Here is a 20744-nt window from a genome sequence, read left to right on the forward strand (position 1 = left end):
GACTATCGATGCTAGGAAGAAACTGCATCAACTAACAAGCAAAATAACCAGTTAATATCATAATGACAGGATCAAGTTCACACACAACAATATTAACCTTAAATGTAAATGGACGAAATGGTCCAATTAAAAGACACAGACTGGCAAATTGGATAAAGAGTCAAGACCCATCAGTTTGCTGTATTCAGGAGACCCATCTCACATGCAGAGACACACACAGGCTCAAAATAAATGGATGGAGGAAGATCTACCAAGCAAATGGAAAACAAAAAAAGGCAGGGGTTGCAATCCTAGTCTCTGATAAAACAGACTTTAAACCAACAAAGATCAAGAGATAAAGAAGGCCATTACATAATGGTAAAGGGACCAATTCAACAAGAAGAGCTAAGTATCCTAAATACATATGCACCCAATACAGGAGCACCCAGATTCATAAAGCAAGTCCTTAGAGACTTACAACAAGACTTAGACTCCCATACAATAGTAACGGGAGACTTTAACACCCCACTGTCAACATTAGACAGATCAACGAGACAGAAAGTTAACAAGGATATCCAGGGATTGAACTCAACTCTGCACCAAGCAGACCTAATAGACATCTACAGAACTCTCCACCCCAAATCAATAGAATATACATTCTTCTCAGCACCACATCGCACTTATTCCAAAATTGACCACATAGTGGGAAGTAAAGCACTCCTCAGTAAATGTAAAAGAACAGAAATTATAACAAACTGTCTCTCAGACCACAGTGCAATCAAACTAGAACTCAGGACTAAGAAACTCAATCAAAACCGCTCAACTACATGGAAACTGAACAATCTGCTCCTGAATGACTACTGGGTACATAATAAAACCAAGGCAGAAATAAAGATGTTTTTTGAAACCAATGAGAACAAAGATACAATATACCAGAATCTCTGGCACACATTTAAAGCAGTGTGTAGAGGGAAATTTATAGCACTAAATGCCCACAAGAGAAAGCAGGAAAGATCTAAAATTGACACCCTAACATCACAATTAAAAGAACTAGAGAAGCAAGAGCAAACACATTCAAAAGCTAGCAGAAGGCAAGAAATAACTAAGATCAGAGCAGAACTGAAGAAGACAGAGACACAAAAAACCCTTCAAAAAATTAATGAATCCAAAAGCTGGTTTTTGGAAAACATCAACAAAATTGATAGACTGCTAGCAAGACTAATAAAGAAGAAAAGAGAGAAGAATCAAATAGACGCAATAAAAAATGATAAAGGGGATATCACCACTGACCCCACAGAAATAAAAACTACCATCAGAGAATGCTATAAACACCTCTATGCAAATAAACTAGAAAATCTAGAAGAAATGGATAATTTCCTGGACACTTACACTCTCCCAAGACTAAACCAGGAAGAAGTTGAATCCCTGAATAGACAAATAGCAGGCTCTGAAATTGAGGCAATTATTAATAGCCTACCAACCAAAAAAAGTCCAGGACCAGACGGATTCACAGCCGAATTCTACCCTCTGGTACAAGGAGGAGCTGGTACCATTCCTTCTGAAACTATTCCAATCAATAGAAAAAGAGGGAATCCTCCCTAACTCATTTTATGAGGCCAACATCATCCCGATACCAAAGCCTGGCAGAGACACAACAAAAAAAGAGAATTTTAGACCAATATTCCTGATGAACATCGATGCAAAATCCTCAATAAAATACTGGCAAACTGAATCCAGCAGCACATCAAAAAGCTTATCCACCATGATCAAGTGGGCTTCATCCCTGGGATGCAAGGCTGGTTCAACAAATGCAAATCAATAAACGTAACCCAGCATATAAACAGAACCAAAGACAAAAACCAATGATTATCTCAATAGATGCAGAAAAGGCCTCTGACAAAATTCAACAGCCCTTCATGCTAAAAACGCTCAATAAATTCAGCATTGATGGAACGTATCTCAAAATAATAAGAGCTATTTATGACAAACCCACAGCCAATATCATACTGAATGGACAAAAACTGGAAGCATTTCCTTTGAAAACTGGCACAAGACAGGGATGCCCTCTCTCACTACTCCTATTCAACATAGCGTTGAAAGTTCTGGCTAGGGCAATCAGGCAAGAGAAAGAAATAAAGAGTATTCAATTAGGAAAAGAAGAAGTCAAATTGTCCCTGTTTGCAGATGACATGATTGTATATTTAGAAAACCCCATCATCTCAGCCCCAAATCTCCTTAAGCTGATAAGCAACTTCAGCAAAGTCTCAGGATACAAAATCAATGTGCGAAAATCACAAGCATTCTTATACACCAGTAACAAACAGAGAGCCAAATCATGAATGAACTCCCACTCACAATTGCTTCAAAGAGAATAAAATACCTAGGAATCCAACTTACAAGGGATGTGAAGGAACTCTTCAAGGAGAACTACAAATCACTGCTCAGTGAAATAAAAGAGGACACAAACAAATGGAAGAACATACCATGCTCATGGATAGGAAGAATCAATATCATGAAAATGGCCATCCTGCCCAAGGTAATTTATAGATTCAATGCCATCCCCATCAAGCTACCAATGACTTTCTTCACAGAATTGGAAAAAACTGCTTTAAAGTTCATATGGAACCAAAAAAAGAGCCCCATTGCCAAGACAATCCTAAGCAAAAAGAACAAAACTGGAGGCATCATGCTACCTGACTTCAAACCACACTAAAAGGCTACCGCAACCAAAACAGCATGGTACTGGTACCAAAACAGAGATATAGACCAATGGAACAGAACAGAGCCCTCAGAAATAATACCACACATCTACAGCCATCTGATCTTTGACAAACCTGAGAAAAACAAGAAATGGGGAAAGGATTCCCTATTTAATAAATGGTGCTGGGAAAATTGGCTGAAGTAGAAAGCTGAAACTGGAACCTTTCCTTACTCCTTATATGAAAATTAATTCAAGATGGATTAGAGACTTAAATGTTAGACCTAAAACCATAAAAACCCTAGAAGAAAACCTAGGTAATACCATTCAGGACATAGGCATGGGAAAGGACTTCATGTCTAAAACACCAAAAGCAACAGCAACAAAAGCCAAAATTGACAAATGGGATCTAATTAAACTAAAGAGCTTCTGTACAGCAAAACAAACTATCATCAGAGTGAACAGGCAACCTACAGAATGGGAGAAAATTTTTGCAATCTATTCATCTGACAAAGGGCTAATATCCAGAACTTACAAAGAACTCAAGCCAATTTACAAGAAAAAAACAAACAACCCCATCAAAAAGTGGGCAAAGGATATGAACAGAAACTTCTCAAAAGAAGACATTTATACAGCCAACAGACACAGAAAAAATGCTCGTCATCACTTGCCATCAGAGAAATGCAAATCAAAACCACAATGAGATACCATCTCACACCAGTTAGAATGGCAATCATTAAAAAGTCAGGAAACAACAGGTGCTGGAGAGGATGTGGAGAAATAGGAACACTTTTACACTGTTGGTGGGACTGTAAACTAGTTCAACCATTATGGAAAACAGTGTGGCGATTCCTCAAAGATCTAGAACTAGAAATACCATTTGACCTAGTCATCCCAGTACTGGGTATATACCCAAAGGATTATAAATCATGCTGCTATAAAGACACATGCACACGTATGTTTATTGTGGCACTATTCACAATAGCAAAGACTTGGAATCAACCCAAATGTCCATCACTGATAGACTGGATTAAGAAAATGTGGCACATATACACCATGAAATACTATGCAGCCATAAAAAAGGATGAGTTCATGTCCTTTGTGGGGACATGGATGAAGCTGGAAACCATCATTCTCAGCAAACTATCGCAAGAACAGAAAACCAAACACTGCATGTTCTCACTCATAGGTGGGAATTGAACAATCAGATCACTTGGACACAGGAACGGTAACGTCACACACCGGGGCCTATTGTGGGGAGGGGGGGAGGGGGGAGGGATAGCATTAGGAGATATACCTAACGTAAATGACAAGTTAATGGGTGCAGCACACCAACATGGCACATGTATACATATGTAACAAACCTGCACATTGTGCACATGTACCCTAGAACTTAAAGTATAATATATATATATATATATTTTGCTTTTGAAAATAATCAGTTTTTAACATCTTGGTGTGCCTCCCTCAAATGCAGTTTTCGTAACTGATAACATTGAGTATTGTTATAGCCTACCTCTGACCTCTTTTGCAACCCTGGAAGGTGAGCAGAGGTGTCTTTAGAATTCCCATTTGCTGTACAAGAGCACTGCATATCAGAGAGTGCTTTGCCTAAGTGGCAGAGCTAGTAAGTGCTGCAAACAGCACTGGAATCCATGAATGCTGAGTCTTCCTTGTTTCACTATGAAGGATTTTCCATCTTAAAACTTCTCATTCCTACCTGAGAGGCCATCAAAACCCACCCCCTGGGGCAGGCCTGGTGACTTTATCCTCTTTACAGCCCCACTGCCACAGGTCCCAGGACACCTGAAATAACCACTCAGGGGTCGAATGGAATGCCCCAGGTCACTGAGTGAGTGAGGGGGCTCTCGGGGCTTGGTTCTCCCTGACGTCATTCTATGATAAGATCACAGCCTTCTAAGTTCTCTGCTCTTCATCCTTCAAGCCACTGCCACCAAGGCCCTTGACAAGGCCACTCTCTGCCCAATGGCTAACGAGGACACACTCAGAACGACTCTCAAAACCTGAGCTTGCCCACATTCTGCCTCTTGTCATATGGCATTAAGCTATAGAAAACAATCTATTTTTATTTTTTCTGCTGCAAACCACATTCATTCCTCTACTTGATACTGTTTTGTGCTGAAATAGCAGGTTTCTAAATAGACTGAAATGATAAGAGGCAAAGAACTACAAAAAATATATCACTAAGTAAATAATCACTCCATACTGCTAAATAATTGATTTTTAAAATTCTGACTTAATTCTTATGGCTCGCAAACTTGAATCACTTATTGTTATCTAATTTGTGGATAAATCAGTTATGTTTTGGTTTTGCTAAGTTTTTGGACTTAGCAAAGCCCTTGGCTTCAAGGGTTGACCATGTTTTATTGTATTTCTGAGTTGGAGGGGCTGTGAAAAGAGGCGGATGTTTATCACAGTGCTGTCTGACAGCCAGCTGCACACTGACACTTATAGGAAGGCTTTGCTGTATTTAATGTCTGGTGTATTGTCTCATTTTTTAAGTGCTGTAAACTATTTAAGGGGTGATCTTGGAGAATTCCTAGAAGATCCAAATATTGCATTTCATACTAAACTAAAATTAAAGCATTCTGGGAGGTCAGAGATCAAACTGTCAAAGGAAGGATTCATGTAGGAAAACAATGCAAAGTGTCTCTGAATATAAATTACAGAAAAAGAAGACTGTGTTTAGCCTTGATTATCATTATATATACACACATGTCAATCTGACCACTACATTTAAAAAAATTCCTAGGGACTGTCTCCAAAGCATTAGTAATTCCATCAATCTCTCCAAATGAGTTCGGCTGTGAGGGAGGAATGGGGACCAAGCAGAGAAGAAGAACAGAAGAAGGAGAGCGTTCTCTGAAAACAGCAAGAATTGCTCAAACTCAGATTTCAATTAATCATAAGAAAGGGGGAGGAGGACCTTGTCCCACTCCAAATCTTAGAATCTGACACATTTCTAGTTATAAAGATTGTTTTTCCTCCCAAAACAGGAAAAAAAGAAAGAAAATAAACACTTTTTTTCAAAGGCCTTTCTTGTATGGAAAAAACACATCCCTCCTAGAGGTGGGTACTGGCACTTTCTGGGTGCCTCGGCCACAAAGGTACATCCTGCCAACAACACTCCTACATTCCCACCTGCCATAGAGATGGCCAAAGCCTTTGTCACGCATCCAGGTCCACAGTGCATGGCCACAATGGCTGCTGAGAAAGGTGTGTGGTGGGGAGCAAGATCACAGTGAGGCTGTGATGCCATGAGACTCCCCCAAGAAGCTCCCCAACTGAGGAGAAGGAGGAAGTGGCCAGGAGAGGCATTGGGAAGGAGCTGCTGGAGTGTGAAAATGTTATTCTGAGGATGTTCACCTAATGAAAATTAATTGAGGTGTACATTGATGATTTATACCTTTTTCTGCATGTGTATTACAGCTCAATAAAAAGTTCACTTTAAAAAAAAAATCAGGAAACAGAGCAACAGAAGTAAATGCAAAAATGTACCCTGTGACTTTGAAAAAAAAATGGAGAGATGGGAAGCACCGAACAGATAAGGACAGCCCTGATATTTAGAAAGGAAATGACAAAGAGAACCAGAGAATACTGCTCCTGCACAGAATCTAGAAGCTTAAATTATTCGTTATCTGAGCCTTGGCAAGTCTGATGAAAAGGGGCGACATTAGAGTTGAACATTTTGATTGCCCTCCAAAGTCCCAGAGCAGCAGTCAATGCCTATACAGAGCTTGTTCAGTGGTTATTTCAAGAAGTGATTCCCCTCCCCGCTCATTTTTTAAAATGTCATCTGCACACGGGGAGCTCAGGCTGAGAGAGTGAGAAGGGAAGGGGCTTGCCTCTAATCCTGATGCTATCTTTGCATGCAGTATCATTTGTTTCTGGGGAAAACCTGGAAGATGCAACAGTGTCCATGGACCTGAGATGGGCAGACACTAAGCTAAGGTCAACCTGCCAGGCCAGGCTGACAATCTGGTTCTTGCCAGAGCTGGTTGCTGGGTCCATGGTCCACATAATGCCATTGGTCACTGAGACATTTCACGCCCCATTGCAGCTTTCAAATTCTCCATTTGTTCTTAGCTTTTCTATCAGCACCAGACACCACTTTCAAAAAAGCCAGTCCACCTCTCCCTCTTCAAATCCAACCTTGGAATCCAATATTGTGCTCCTTGGGGATACTGGTCTCTTGCCTATACCCCCAGGCACCTCTCAAGTTCTCAAAAGGCATCTGAACAACACACATCCCTCCTATTTTTAATTTAAAAGTAAATACTTGCCTCCCAGAAAGCTCTGACAGGTAGGACTGAAACATTAAAGAAAAAGCAAATGGCTTTGAGGCCTCCAAACGTAAATATGGACTAGGCAGCCACTTGCTGTATCTTGTTTTTGCCTGTCATTCCCAATGAACATTTTATAGAATTTTTCCTGGTGTTTCCATCAGCCACTTAGAATCAGCCACCAAGAAAAGAAGGCAACTAATTTGGTTTCTAATTGTTTTAACATTGACCCTCAGTCCCTGTATTATTCAAACACACTTTCAGATGCCATTCCTTAGAGAGATGTCCTCCAGATGCTGAGAATGAAACTGGTAGAAGATCTGGTCTCTATCCCCAAGTGGCTTCCACAAAAGGGGACATATGGCCACCAAATAAATTATACACACAATATAAGTAACGAGATGATGTTGAGATCCTAATGACACAAAAGATGCTCAGCTTGTTCCAGAAAACCCTTAACAGGCTTCATGGAGGAGGCAGAGCCTACACAGGGGAAAAAAGAGGAGTGCTGAGGACAGAGTGGGACAGGGGCAGAGGGGACTTAGGACAAGCCTTTCCTAGCAAGACTGCCCATGTGCAAAAAGCCATGAGGATAACTCGACAACAATAAAAACGAAACAATCCAATTTAAAATTGGGCAAAAGACCTAAACATTTCTCCAAAAAAGATATAAAATGACCAACGAGCAGATGAAACAATGCTCAGTGTTACTAATCACCAGGGAAATGCAAACCAAAATCACAATAAAATATTATCTCACACCCATTAGGAGGGCCACTATTAAAAAAAAAAAAAAACAGAAAACAATAAATGTTGGCAAGGATGTGGAGCCATTGAAACCCTTGTGCACTGCTGGTGAGAATTTAAAATGCTGCAGCCACTTGGGAAAATAGTATGGAGGCTTCTCAAAAATTAAAAATAGAAGTACCATATGATCCAGTAACCCCACTTCTGGGTGTATACCCAAAAGAATTGAAAACAAGATCTCAAAGAGACATTAGTACACATTTATAGGAGCATTCATCATAGCAGCCAGGAGATAGAACCAACCTAAATGTCCATCAACAGATGAATAAAGAAAACGTGGTGAATTCACACAATGAAATATTATTCTGCCTTTAAAAAGGAAGGAGATCCGGCCGGGTGCAGTGGCTCAAGCCTGTAATCCCAGCACTTTGGGAGGCCGAGACGGGCGGATCACAAGGTCAGGAGATCAAGACCATCCTGGCTAACACGGTGAAACCCCGTCTCTACTAAAAAAATACAAAAAACTAGCCGGGCGAGGTGGCGGGCACCTGTAGTCCCAGCTACTCAGGAGGCTGAGGCAGGAGAATGGCATAAACACGGGAGGTGGAGCTTGCAGTGAGCTGAGATCCAGCCGCTGCACTCCAGCCTGGGTGACAGAGCAAGACTCTGTCTCAAAAAAAAAAAAAAAAAAAAAAAAAAAAGGAAGGAGATCCAGTCACACGTTACAACACGGATGAACCTTGAGGACATTATGCTAAATGAAATAAGCTCATCACCAAAGAACGAACACCACATGACTCCACTTACATGAGATCTAAAGTAGTCAAACTCTTAACAGAAATACAATAGTTGTTGCCAGGAACCAGGGGAAGGAGAAAAAGGAGAGTTGTTGTTCAATGGATGTATGTTTTGCAAGATAAAGTTTAATGGCTTGTTGTACAACAATGTGCCATACAGTTACTACTACTGTACACTCAAAATGGTTAAGGTGGTAAGTTTTATGTTATGTGTTTGATCACAATTAGAAAAACAAACAAAAGGCACAGGAAAGCAGATGGTGTCTGATGCTCCTCTTTGCCTAGCACACATATACAGTGGCTTATTGAATGGATGATGTAATTATTTCATAAAACATTTAAAAAATAACCCTGCATGCAATTAATTAGACAGGACTATCCATGGCACCATTATCCACAAATGCTCCAGCGCTGCCTTCTTGGCTCCCTTTGCTAAATCTTCCTTGTGATCCTCATTGCTGTTCACTGTCCCCAGAAACGAATCCGTTGTGATGCTGATCTGTGGTAATACAGAATTCTGTCTTGCCCCTCTGGAAACAAGCCCTCAGCCACAGAGAGGTTATCCTTCCTTGCAGAGAGGAAATATTTTCACAGGCGCAAACTCTGACTCTAGGCTCGATGCCCTTAAGAGCATTTTGTGTTGTGCTGCCATGGGGCCACCACCTCCTCTTTGTTCTGAATCAGGACCTTGGGCTACCCTTTGATTTATAGATGAGTCAGCTTCTTCCCTTTCTTTCCCCAGAATGGTAGACAAGGGTTCAGCCCCTCTGGGGCCCATTTGTCCAGTCAGGGTCAGGCCACCATGCCTGGAGGAATGTGGAAATTTGGAGAGGGTCCAGGGCCGGCCACCACAGTGATGAAAGGACTGGAAACCAAGGCAAACAGCGGGCTCAGGGAGCCTCTGCAGGACCTACAATGGCTTCCAGGAGGGAGGCCCCCATGATGCTGGCGACAGCATCCAGCTGCTTCCTCCTCTCCTGAGGGGCCCAACAAGGGGGAGATGCTTAATTGTGCTGAGGATGGAATTTGGATTAACAGCTTATGCCATGAAGAAGTTTAACACAAAAGTGGGCTCCTTAGAGAGGCGACAAAAACACTTTGCCTAGTTCCTTAAGGAAAACCTGTTTCCCCTGGGATAAAATACACATGAAACCCTCAGCTTTGCAGCATATGACCCAAAGGAAGCCCTCCATAAGCGATAGCTAGTATTACTTTCCCTTCTTGGGCTTACGCTTTTATAATAAAAATCTTCATACAGTTTCTGATAGAAGTCAAGGGCAAGAGAAAGCCTATGAAGTCAGAATAGTGGCTCACTCACCAGGGGCAGAGGAACTGACTGGGAAAGGGTGCAGGGGTCTTTCTAGGGTACTGGCAATGGGGATGCATAACTGTACATGGGTGAAAAAAACCCCACCAGGCTGTACACTCACAGCTGGGTGTGTTAAGTGCTTCAGTATTATACCGCATAGAAAAGTTTAAAGGAAAAACTGACAAAAACAAAATCTCTGCAGCAGTTAGAAATTCCTTTTGTCTTGAGTCTGATAAAACTTGCTGTGATGATGAAAATATTCTCTCTCTGTGCTTTCCAATAGAGTAGCCAGTAACCATTTGTGATTATTGAGCCATTTAAATGTGGCTAATATGACTAGAAAACTGAATTTCTAGTTTAATTTGGATACATTTGAGTTTAAATAAGTACACAGGGCTGGTGGCTACCTTACTGCACAGCATAACTCCAGGATCTCAGGAGTCTCAAAGGCAAAGACTTCTCTTTTTATCTCCCTCAAAGCACCCACGGATCAGAATACATCATAGGTGCTTTGGAGGTCCAATAAATGACTAGTTAAAAATAACATTTATTTCATAAAATGTAATATTACGTAGAGATAAATGGGATTGAACTACTGATACATACAACAGGGGTTAATTTCAGAAAACATTATTTTGAGTGAAAGAAGCCTTATACAAAAGAGCACACACTGTAGGATTCTATTTATATGAAATTCTAGAAAAAGCAAAAGTAATATATAATACAAATCACAGCAGTGGTCTCGGGTGGGAGGAGTTGGCTGGAAAGAGACACAGGAGACTTTTGGGATGATGGAAATATTCTATATTTCGGTGGGCATAGGGTTACACAGGTGTGTACAATTGTGAAAATCAAGACTGTAATTTTAAGATTTGTGTACTGTAAATTATACCTCAACTTAAGACACACACACACACACACACAAATACCTATGTAATGAATGAGATGTACAAAGCACTTTTCACATATGTTTTATTTTTCAATAGCCACACCTTGAGACAGACATTATTCACATTTGACAGATAAAGAAAATAAGAAGATAAGCCATTTGTCTAAGCAGTAGTCCAGAATAAGCAACCTCAAAGCCATGCACTTGTCACCATGCCCTCCAGCCTTCCTAACAGATCACTCATTCTCAGAGTGCCACCCCTTTCCCATGGCACCCCCAGGAGGGACTTACCAACACGCGGCCATCAGCCTTCGGCTGCCGGGCCAGGCTCACCCCCATCCACTCATCATCGCGGTCTTCCCGGCAGGTCTTTCCGCAGGACGTGCCCCGATTCTTCCCTGGAGAAAAAGGAGAAGAGCCAGACTTGGGTTGAGGAGTGATGTTCTGCTGGCTGCTTTTCAAAGGGTGATCCACAGCCCCATGTTTATTACCCATGAGGAAATAAGGAACTTTCCACAAAATGTAAATCAACTCCATCACTATGTACTATAGTTTGATCCAGACAACTGTTTTTTCACATAGCAAGGCTTTCTTTTTCTTTTTCTTTTCGGGTTTTTTTTTTTTTTTTTTTTTTTAAGACAGTCTCTTTCTGTCATCCAGACTGGAGCTCAGTGGAACGATCTCAGCTCACTGCAACCTCTGCCTCCCAGGCAGAGGCGATTGTCCTGCCTCAGCCTCCCAAGTAGCTGGGATTACAGGTGTGCACCACCACATCCCACTAACGTTCATATTTTTAGTAGAGACGGGTTTTCACCATGTTGCCCAGGCTGGTCTCAAACTCCTAACCTCAAGTGATCTGCCCACCCCAACCTCCCAAAGTGCTGGTGTTATAGGCATGAGCCACTGTGCCCAACCACATGGCAAGGCTTTCTCAAGGAAAGAGGCAGGGCCTTGATTTATGTTATGAAGCAAGCTCCTTAATTTGTTATGCACCGGTAACAAACAGTTCACAAGCCTCTTTTTCTGCTAAAGAAAATCACAATAACTCTTTATTTAAAAAATAATTAGAAGATCTTGGCGGGCACGGTGGCTCACGCCTGTAATCCCAGCACTTTGGGAGGCCGAGGTGGGCGGTTCACTTGAGGCCAGAAGTTCAACACCAGCCTGGCCAACATGGCAAAACCCCATCTCTACTAAAAACACAAAAATTAGCCGAGGGTGGTAACATACACCTGTAATCCCAGCTACTCGGGAGGCTGAGGCAGGAGAATCGCTTGAACCTGGGAGGCAGAGGTTGCAGTGAGCCGAGTTTGCGCCACTGCACTCTAGCCTGGGCGACAGAGCAAGACTCTGTCTCCAAAACAAACAAACACAAAAAGCAAAAAACAAACAAACAAAAAAAATTAGAAAATCTTGATGCAAAAAGACTTCGGAGAAAGAAAAGCTTGCAGTGATGATTATAACAAAATAGCTCCTTTGTACTGATGTGCCAAGCACAATTCTGTGTACTCACCCGTGTTATCTCACTTAATCTTCTCAAGACCATTCTCGTGAGGTAGGTATCTCAGTCCTGATTTTGAAGATGGGGGAACTGAGGCCCAAGAAGCTATAGGACATTCCCAATCAGTCCCAGCTGGGCTTTGAACCCAGTCAGAACCATCTGATTCCAAAGATCTTGTATTTTCTGCTAGATCAAAGTGAGCTTTCACTTTTTATTTTTTTATATTTTTGGAGACAGAGTCTCAGCTCTGTCACCCAAGCTGGAGTGCAGTGGCACAATCTCAGCTAACTGCACCCTCGACCTCCTGGGCTCAAGTGATCCTCCTACCTCAGCCTCCTGAGTAGCTGGGTCTACAGGCATGCATCACCACATTCAGCTAATATTTATATTTTTAGTAAGGATGGACTTTCACCATGTTGCCCAGGCTTGTCTTGAACTTCTGGGCTCAAACAATCTGCCCACCTCAGCCTCCCAAAGTGATGGGATTACAGGTGTGAGCCACCATGCCCAGCCCAAAGTGAGCTTTTAAAAACATCCATCTGATCATATCTTTCCCTGGTTAAAATGTAACACCCAAAATTGATTTCAGTGGCCTCACCACTCAAATACAGAATAAAATTCCGGCACCTTCCCACATGGCCTGGCCCCAGCCTGCCTTGCTGCCCTGCTGTGCTCCACTCTCCTGGCTCCCTCTCCAGCTGCACAACCTCACTCTGTGCTTCCAAATGGCACCTCTGTTTGGAGGTTGTGCTTCCTGCACCTGCCCAGCTAACGACTATGCATCCTTCCAATCATGTCGAAAGGTCCCAGACCTTTCTTGAACCTCCAATCTAGATCAAATCAAATACTCACCTTCCCTCTGGTCTTTTCTCTCTCAATTACTTGTCTTAATATCTCTTTTGCCCACTAATTTATGGGGCTCGGGATGGCAGGATCCTTGTTTGTTTTGTTCATTGGTGTATCCCAGTGCTTAATAACTATTACGTACTCAATACATGTTTGTTGGAGAGAGGGAGGGAGGAAAGGAGGGAAGGATGGATGGGTGGGTGAATGATCAGGCCATCCTGGGAGGAAGATGAGCAAGGTGTAAGGGTACAGAACCTATTTCCATCACAGCAGTAATGGTCACCCACCTCGAGCCATGTCCAGTTCGGTGCATCTCCGGTCAGGGTTGGTGTGAACACGGCACTTAAACACAGCCCCAGGAGACTTCACTGAAGGGCTGTATTTGGAATCTGCCTTTGGCGCACCCACAAGGACCCTGCAGCAAGAGAAAAAGGCATTCTGTCACAATCTAGAGTAAGAAAATAGGAGGCAGATGGCTAAGTATTCACCCAACCACGGGTGGGCTCTCTGAGCGCTCGCTTTGAAAATCATATTATTATACTTTTCTGTGTAGGCTTGGGGGAGAGGTCCTAAAGTGAAACCTGTTAGATCTTCCCCAGGCACATTAAAGCTTAAGGAGGCTGAGTGTGGTGACTCATGCCTGTAATCCCAGCATTTTGAGAGGTTGAGGTGGGTGGATCGCTTGAGCCCAGGAATTCCAGACCAGCCTGGGTGACATGGCAAATCCCATCTTCACAAAACATACAAAAAAAAAAAAAAAACTGGCCAGACATGGCAGTGCACGCTTTTAGTCCCAGCTACCCAGGAGACTGCGATGGATGGGTGGGAACACGTACAACCAACAAAAGGTTCCTATCCAAAATCTATTTTAAAAACTCCTCGTTGATGAATAAGAAAAATACAGACAAGTCAATAGAATAGGCCAAAGACAAGCATAGATACTTCACAAAAGAAGCCAAATGGCCAATAAATGCATGAAAAGGCACTCAACTATGTTAGTTATCAGAGAAATTCAAGTTCATATCAACCAGAAGGCTCAAACCAAAGAGACTGAAAATGCCAAGTGCTGACAAGGATATAGAGTAACTAGAACATTCATACACTGCTGGTGGGAGTATAAGCTGTTAAAGCCACTGAGAAAACTAATCAACAGTTCCTAATAAAGCTGAACATGCACCTACCCTATGACCCATTTCTAGGACTATACCTAATAGAGATGCATACATTTCTACCAGGAGACATGCAAAATGTTTGAAGCTGCATACACAATATCAAAACAAAACAAAACAAAACAAGAAGAAACCCAAAGGCCCATCAGTGCTAGAGTGGATAGGCAGGTAAATCATGGTACAGCAATACAACAGAATTCTATGCAGCACTGGGAGGCCGAGGTGGGCAGATTGCCTGAGTTTAGGAGTTCAAGACCAGTCTGGGCAACATGGTGAAACCCTGTCTGTACTAAAATACAAAAAATTAGCTGGACGTGGTGACAGGTGCCTGTAACACCACCTACTTGAGAGTCTGAGGCAGGAGAATCGCTTGAACCCAGGAGGCAGAGATTGCAGTGAGCTGAGATCATGCCACTGAACTCCAGCCTGGGCAACAGAGTGAGACTCTGTCTCAAAAAAAAAAAAAAAAGAATTCTATGCAGCAATGAAAACAAATGAATAGCATTCAACTGCAACCACAGACATGAATTTCACAAATACAATACTGAACAAAAGATGCCAGATACAATAGCATACTCACTATCTGATTCCATTTATCTAAAGTTCAAAAGCAGATGAAATTTTACTATAGCGTTAGAAGGTAGGATAATGGTTACCTCTGGAGAGGAGAAAGCGAGGTCATAATTAGGGAGGGGGATTGCTGGGGGTGCTAATAATGTTGTCATTCAACCTCAGTGACATTATACAAATTTGCGATAGCTGTATATGATATGGACACTTTCCTGGATGTGTTACATTTCAATAACAAATAGAAAATTTAGAGATGCTATTTCTCTTCTGTCTCCCCCTCCTCCTCCTATTCCCCACCACACACATAGCATGGGCATTTAGGGGCAAACAGGAAAAAAAAAATAGCAGCAATGTGGAATTACAAACTGTATCCTCTCTCCCACTGCAAAACAGGAGCAAGAATGAACCACTGCATCCTCCATCTTGAACTAAAAAGCTGCCGAGGTTGGGCCATCCCCAGCAGGAGCATCCCCCGGCTACAGGAGAGCAGGGGCAAGACCTACCCAGAAGACAGAAGAGGCAGGTTTGGGCCTGTGTGAGTGCAGAACATGGGGGAAATGGCAGTAAGATCCCCTCCAGATGTTACAAAAATAATTCTAACCTACAGTTTCGTGCATTGTTTCTGGAAAGTAGTCAACAGAAGATCTATAGCAAAGAATACCAAACAATACTAATCAGGCATGATTTGTGCTGAGCTACAAGCCATTTGGAAAATGTCTTGAACAATGAGACTTTAAACAAAATCCACACTGATGTTCAAAGAGTAGAAAATGCCAAGCCACTGCTCAGTGAGAACGGGCGTTGTTCCGTATCTCCAGCAGCCTAGAAAGGAGAGGGAATTCACCTCGCAAGCGTTTCGTATCATGAAATAAATCATCTCCCATATGCCTTGGAATAGAGTGCATTATATATTATGTATTTGTGGAAAAGGTGTTGAGCAGAAGTTAGGATGACCCTGCACAGCTTCCCTGGGGATGTGGAAAGCTGACCCAGACTCCCCTCCCTGTGCCCTGAAAGCCACCTTCATCTTGGGATCTCAGTCATTCACTGCACCCTGGTCTTAGAATGCTGCTGCTCCTGCTGCAACACTCCAGCTAGGCAAAGGGGCAGACAAACAAGGCCTCCACATCATACAACAGAAGTCTGAGGCCCTCAAAGGGGACTCCAGCAAAGGCTGACAGATATCACAAGGGACATCGTCACTAACCTGGCTCAGAGACATGGTGTCAAGGTTCATGGGCTGTGTGTGGGTCCCATCCTAATTCCCACTGCCCTGAGTTCAACACCTAGAACCTGAAGAATCAGAGGGTACAAAGACCCAGGGAGACCCACCCTCACTGGAGTGTCTCCTTCCAGGTCAGTCTTGGAGGGTCTGTATCTGATTCCATGAGGAAGATGCCCCACCGGGGAGTGAGAGAAGCAAGGCTCCCAATGGTGCAGGAACCCAGGCTGCCCTGTGGCCCCTCAATAATGCCCTGGGATGCTCCTCCCCGGGTGTTTGCTGGGCACAACTGCAGAATTCCCAAGCAGAAGTAGGGCTGGAACCTACAGCCCTCTGGAAATCAAAGCAAGCACTTTCCCAAACACACCACATCGCCTCCCTCACTCACACAGAGCAGTTTGGCTGGTGCCTGTCTGCTCTAACTCAAATGCACAATGACATACAAAACAAAACTCCAGTGAGAAGAAAGCCACATTAAGGGATCAATTTTCCCCCTTGCTCTGGGGGCTGAGCTTTAGAGCACCTGGGGTAAGTCAAGGATTGCACTCTATAAGACCAGTTGTTTTCACAGGTGAGAAGAATTAGCAGTTTGCCCTGTCTAAACTGCTGAAACATCCTCAGCCTTTCCACAGGTCAGGTTCTAAGACTTGGGGAGCATAAAATACCTCTTCCACTCAAAAACCCCAGGGCCACAAAGCTGCATTCAAAAATTACCACCAACTCCAAATTTACATCAGCACAGTGACTAGTCGCCACTTGTAATTTATTTTACAAAAATCACAAAAAAATTAACAAGAGTGAGAATTCATCATGTCCAAGGGAAGGGAAATGGCTGCAAGAAACAACAGGTCCTCCCTCCACTGGGTCCCCCAAACTGGCATTGGAACCCTGGAAATTTCAGATAATGCCATTGCTCCCAATTCACAGACACAGATTCATAGGCTATCTAAGCAGGAGGGGACCCTGGAGAGCTTAATTCCCAGGCAGTGCTTCCTCCAGCCTAGAGCCAAGACTGAGAGTTTACACCAAAATCTAAAGTGGAAAGGAACCTGCTGAATTATTATTTCTTTCCAAGCCCAAGGTACTCAATGGTTCTAACAACAATGGCTGATTCAAACCCTGATAACAACCTTTCAGTTCAAAACTTCTGATCAGCTGGTCAGACGAAAGGTTTTTCCCAAATCCTGTGCAATGGAAAATGAGGCTAGAGATAAGGGGGCATGCACACACACATGTATGACACTCACGGGGTGGCACACGGGAATGTGTTTGTATCTATGTGTGTACAGAACATCGTGGCTTCCTCCACAGGCAGCACTGCTCTGTACCTAGGCCACCGTCCAGCAAGACTGCACCGCAGGCCAGCCCATGAGTGAGTCTTTTCTGAAGTTAATTCAGCTGGCTGTTTACCAGGCTGATCCCAAGGGATAAAGAGATTACCGTGGCCCAGAGTTCAGAACAAGCCACTGAAAAGATGCCATCTGCAGAGTTATAAAAAGACATCCTAGCCACTTCAAACATCACCCCAACTCTCCTGGTACTCTCGACAAGACAATGTTCCTTTCCACTATAGTTACCACATAAAAGGGCCTGAGCGTCCCCACCAACAGGCTGCCATCAACAAAGCATCACGCTACTTCTCTGCTTTGCTTGCTACTTCAAGTGTGGTCCTCAGACCAGCAGCATGGGGAACACCTGGCACTTGTCGGAAATGCAGAATCTTAGGCCCCAGCCCATTAAATCAGTGCATTTTAACAAGCTCTCAGGTGATTAACAGTTTAAGAAGTACTATGTAACCACCCAAACTGAGTAAAAATAACTATGTTCATTTGGAGCCAGTAGAAGAGATTGCCCTTCAGAAGCAAGGCTCTTCTTCTATCCCATCCCCAGTTAAAGATGCCACAAACTTCAAAGGCCCTTTTTTTTTTTTTTTTTTTTTTTTAAGACGGTGTCTCACTCTCTTACCCAGTCTGGAGTACAGTGGGGCAATCTCTGCTCACTGCAACCTCCACCTCCAGGGTTCAAGTGATTCTCCCGTCTCAGCCTCCCTAGTAGCTGGGTACTACAGGCACACACCAACAGGTCCGGCTAATTTTTGTATTTTCAGTAAAGACAGGGTTTCACTCTATTGGTCAGGCTGGTCTTGAACTCCTGACCTCAGGTGATCCACCTGCCTCAGCCTCCCAAAGTGCTGGGATTACAGGCCTGAGCCACTGTGCCCGGCCTCATAGGCCTTTTAAAGTCCTCTCATCAATGCAAGACTCTAAATTTCTAATTAGGGCAACCAGCATGTAGCAGGCACATAGAGTGTGCAGGTGCTGGGTAAAGTTCATTTTGGGCAGGATCAAATTTAGTCTTCACAGCAACCCTACGGGAGGTACTAATATTATCCCCATTTTACAGATAGGGAAGCAGGTGGCCAGAGGAGGTTAAGATGGTTATTCATGTTAAATGCCAAGCTGTAGCATGCACCCCAGTAGTCAAATACATCACCCATGCCCTATTCTACCCACCCCACATCAGCCTGAAGGGAGGAAAAGGGAACCAACAGGTACCCAGTGCCCCCTCTGGTGCCAGCTGCTCACATATGTAATTCCCACCTGAGAAAGCCCCAGTGAGCCTTTGAGGGCAGCTCTGAAGTGAGAACTGTGATGTGAAAGCTCCGTCATGTCAAAGGGCATGCTGCGGTTTGGAAGTGAAAAGAAGACTTTCTCCTCCCCATCAGGCTCAGGTGACTCAAAAGGTGATTTTCAATCACCTTGCTTTTCCAAAGCACTGACACTGCTGTCATGGTGTTAACCAGAAGTTTGCCTCTCTTAATAAGCAGTGCTTTGGAAGTGTGGGTGCATCGGTTCATCCACCAACACTGGTTATGTTCACAAGGGTGCTTTCTTGCTCATGGCCAACCTGTCAGGCAGCCTCTCATGTGTTTTCCACTTGGAGATGCTGGGTCACACCGCCAGTAAGTGGCAGAGCTGGGATTTGAACCCAGAGTGTCTGTGTCCAGTGGCATGCTCTTTCCAGCCTCTCCAAACTCCCTCCTCGTGTGGCAGTTTAAGTGCCCTGCATTTTTCCAACAAAGCTGCTTTCTGAGCTCCCTGTGTGTGGTCAAGCTGTCTGTGAAGGCTCCATTCCAGTCGCCCACCTCGCTCTGAACTTCTCTCACGTTTTGAGGGTAATCTGCAGGTAAATTCTCTGGAGAGCGGGTGACAGAAAAGGACTGAACCACAGCTGCCTCCTTGGGCAGGACTGAGAACTGACAGTGTCTCAAAGATTCCCTCCCTCCCCACAAATGCCACAGCAGCGATTCCACAGGCGAAATTATAGCCAGATCGAGGACAGCAACTGGGGATTAAAATCTTTAAACCCATTAGGTTTGCTTTCGGGCATTTGATCCCAAAGCCAAAGCTTCCCCAGGGGCCTACGTTTTGGTTACATGAGTCAAATTCTTCACTGTGTGTCCACCACGGGGAAACCCCAGGAATTGTCCACATCCCTTACTGGGCAGAAAGCAGCCCAGGCTTGAGTAAAGGAAGAGCTGGTGTCGGGAGAGCCACCTCTGACCACACCAAACTCTTCATTTCCAGAGGGAGGGGACTCACTAGGGACCAATGCTTGCCCAGTGGAGCCGTGGGACCTGAAAGGCCTCATAAGCTCTTCTTACATTTGGGGAAACTGAGGCTCCTGGTGTTTAAGCAGTGGATACTGACTGCTTTCTATGGTTTTAAGCCAGTAGTTCTACCTGGCTTCTAAGCTTTGTGGGAAAGTTATGCATGGTGACAAAGCGTAAGAAGCACAGGCAGTAACACAGGGTTTAAATTCTGCCTCTACTGCTGACAAGCTGTGTCTCTTAGACAAGTGTCTTAACTACTCCGAGCCTCAGTTTTCCTCTTCTGTAAAACAGGAGGAATAAACGTGTACCTAAGAATGTTTCTTGTAAGGTTTAAGCAAAAGACTGTTTATAAAGCACCCAGCAAAGTGCCTGCTACAAAGTAGGTGTTCAAAGAAATGTTAGACTGCTGGGCAGTAGTAGGCCAAATACCTTGACACCGAACTCATCCCAGCTCCAACTCCTGGCAGCACCCAAGAGCTCATAGATCCTTAGAATTGCAAACATTGTCAGAATCAAAATGGAGTCACTGTGTTCAACAAAAAACCCTGATAAACAGAGCCATGGGAAGCCATGAAGGAAAAGTTTTCATGCATAAATAACTGATAACAAGAACTAGCACAAAAAAATCTGCAAAAACACAATCTTGCACAAAGGCCATCACAACCATACACACACATAAACACACACACACACAAACCTTCTGCGAGGAAATCTACCTAGCAACTCTCTTTCCAACCTCAAACTGGTGCCACCCTTGTTACTGATCATTGTATCCAAGGATAATTATCTCAAAACAATTAAGTAATCCTCATTTTTCCTTTAAAAGCCTTTGTTTTCCTTTACCTCCCTGAATATGCACACAGATTACTGTGACACATGTATTCCTACTGCAATGCCCTATTCCTGAGTAAACATTTTCCTTTAGAGAGCTTCTCTCTGTGTTTGCTATTTAGGTTAATAGAACCTTGGTCCCTTTTCTGGTGTGCTGGGCAGGAATTTATTCAGACTGTCACAGTAATTCAGGGATGGCCAGGATGCTTTCACCACCAATAATACATTACAAAAGTGGCCACAATTCCCTACCCTTCCTGTATCCCTGC

The 20744-nt window shown here is 43.5% G+C and overlaps 1 protein-coding gene across 1 annotated transcript in view; it reads right to left on the bottom strand.

Annotated features, from left to right (window-relative positions):
- The window catches only part of ITGA9 (integrin subunit alpha 9), a 390243-nt gene that overhangs the window by 355701 nt on the left and 13798 nt on the right, over nucleotides 1-20744 (bottom strand). The window contains exons 2-3 of the mRNA XM_021934572.2: nucleotides 13358-13485; nucleotides 11015-11121 (exon numbers count right to left, since the gene is read on the bottom strand). Of these exons, the coding sequence (XP_021790264.2) occupies nucleotides 11015-11121; nucleotides 13358-13485 (235 nt within the window). The remainder of the gene's footprint in view (nucleotides 1-11014; nucleotides 11122-13357; nucleotides 13486-20744) is intronic.

The sequence above is a fragment of the Papio anubis genome, chromosome 2 (assembly GCF_008728515.1).
Source record: "Papio anubis isolate 15944 chromosome 2, Panubis1.0, whole genome shotgun sequence".
Classification (NCBI taxonomy): Eukaryota; Metazoa; Chordata; class Mammalia; order Primates; family Cercopithecidae; genus Papio; species Papio anubis.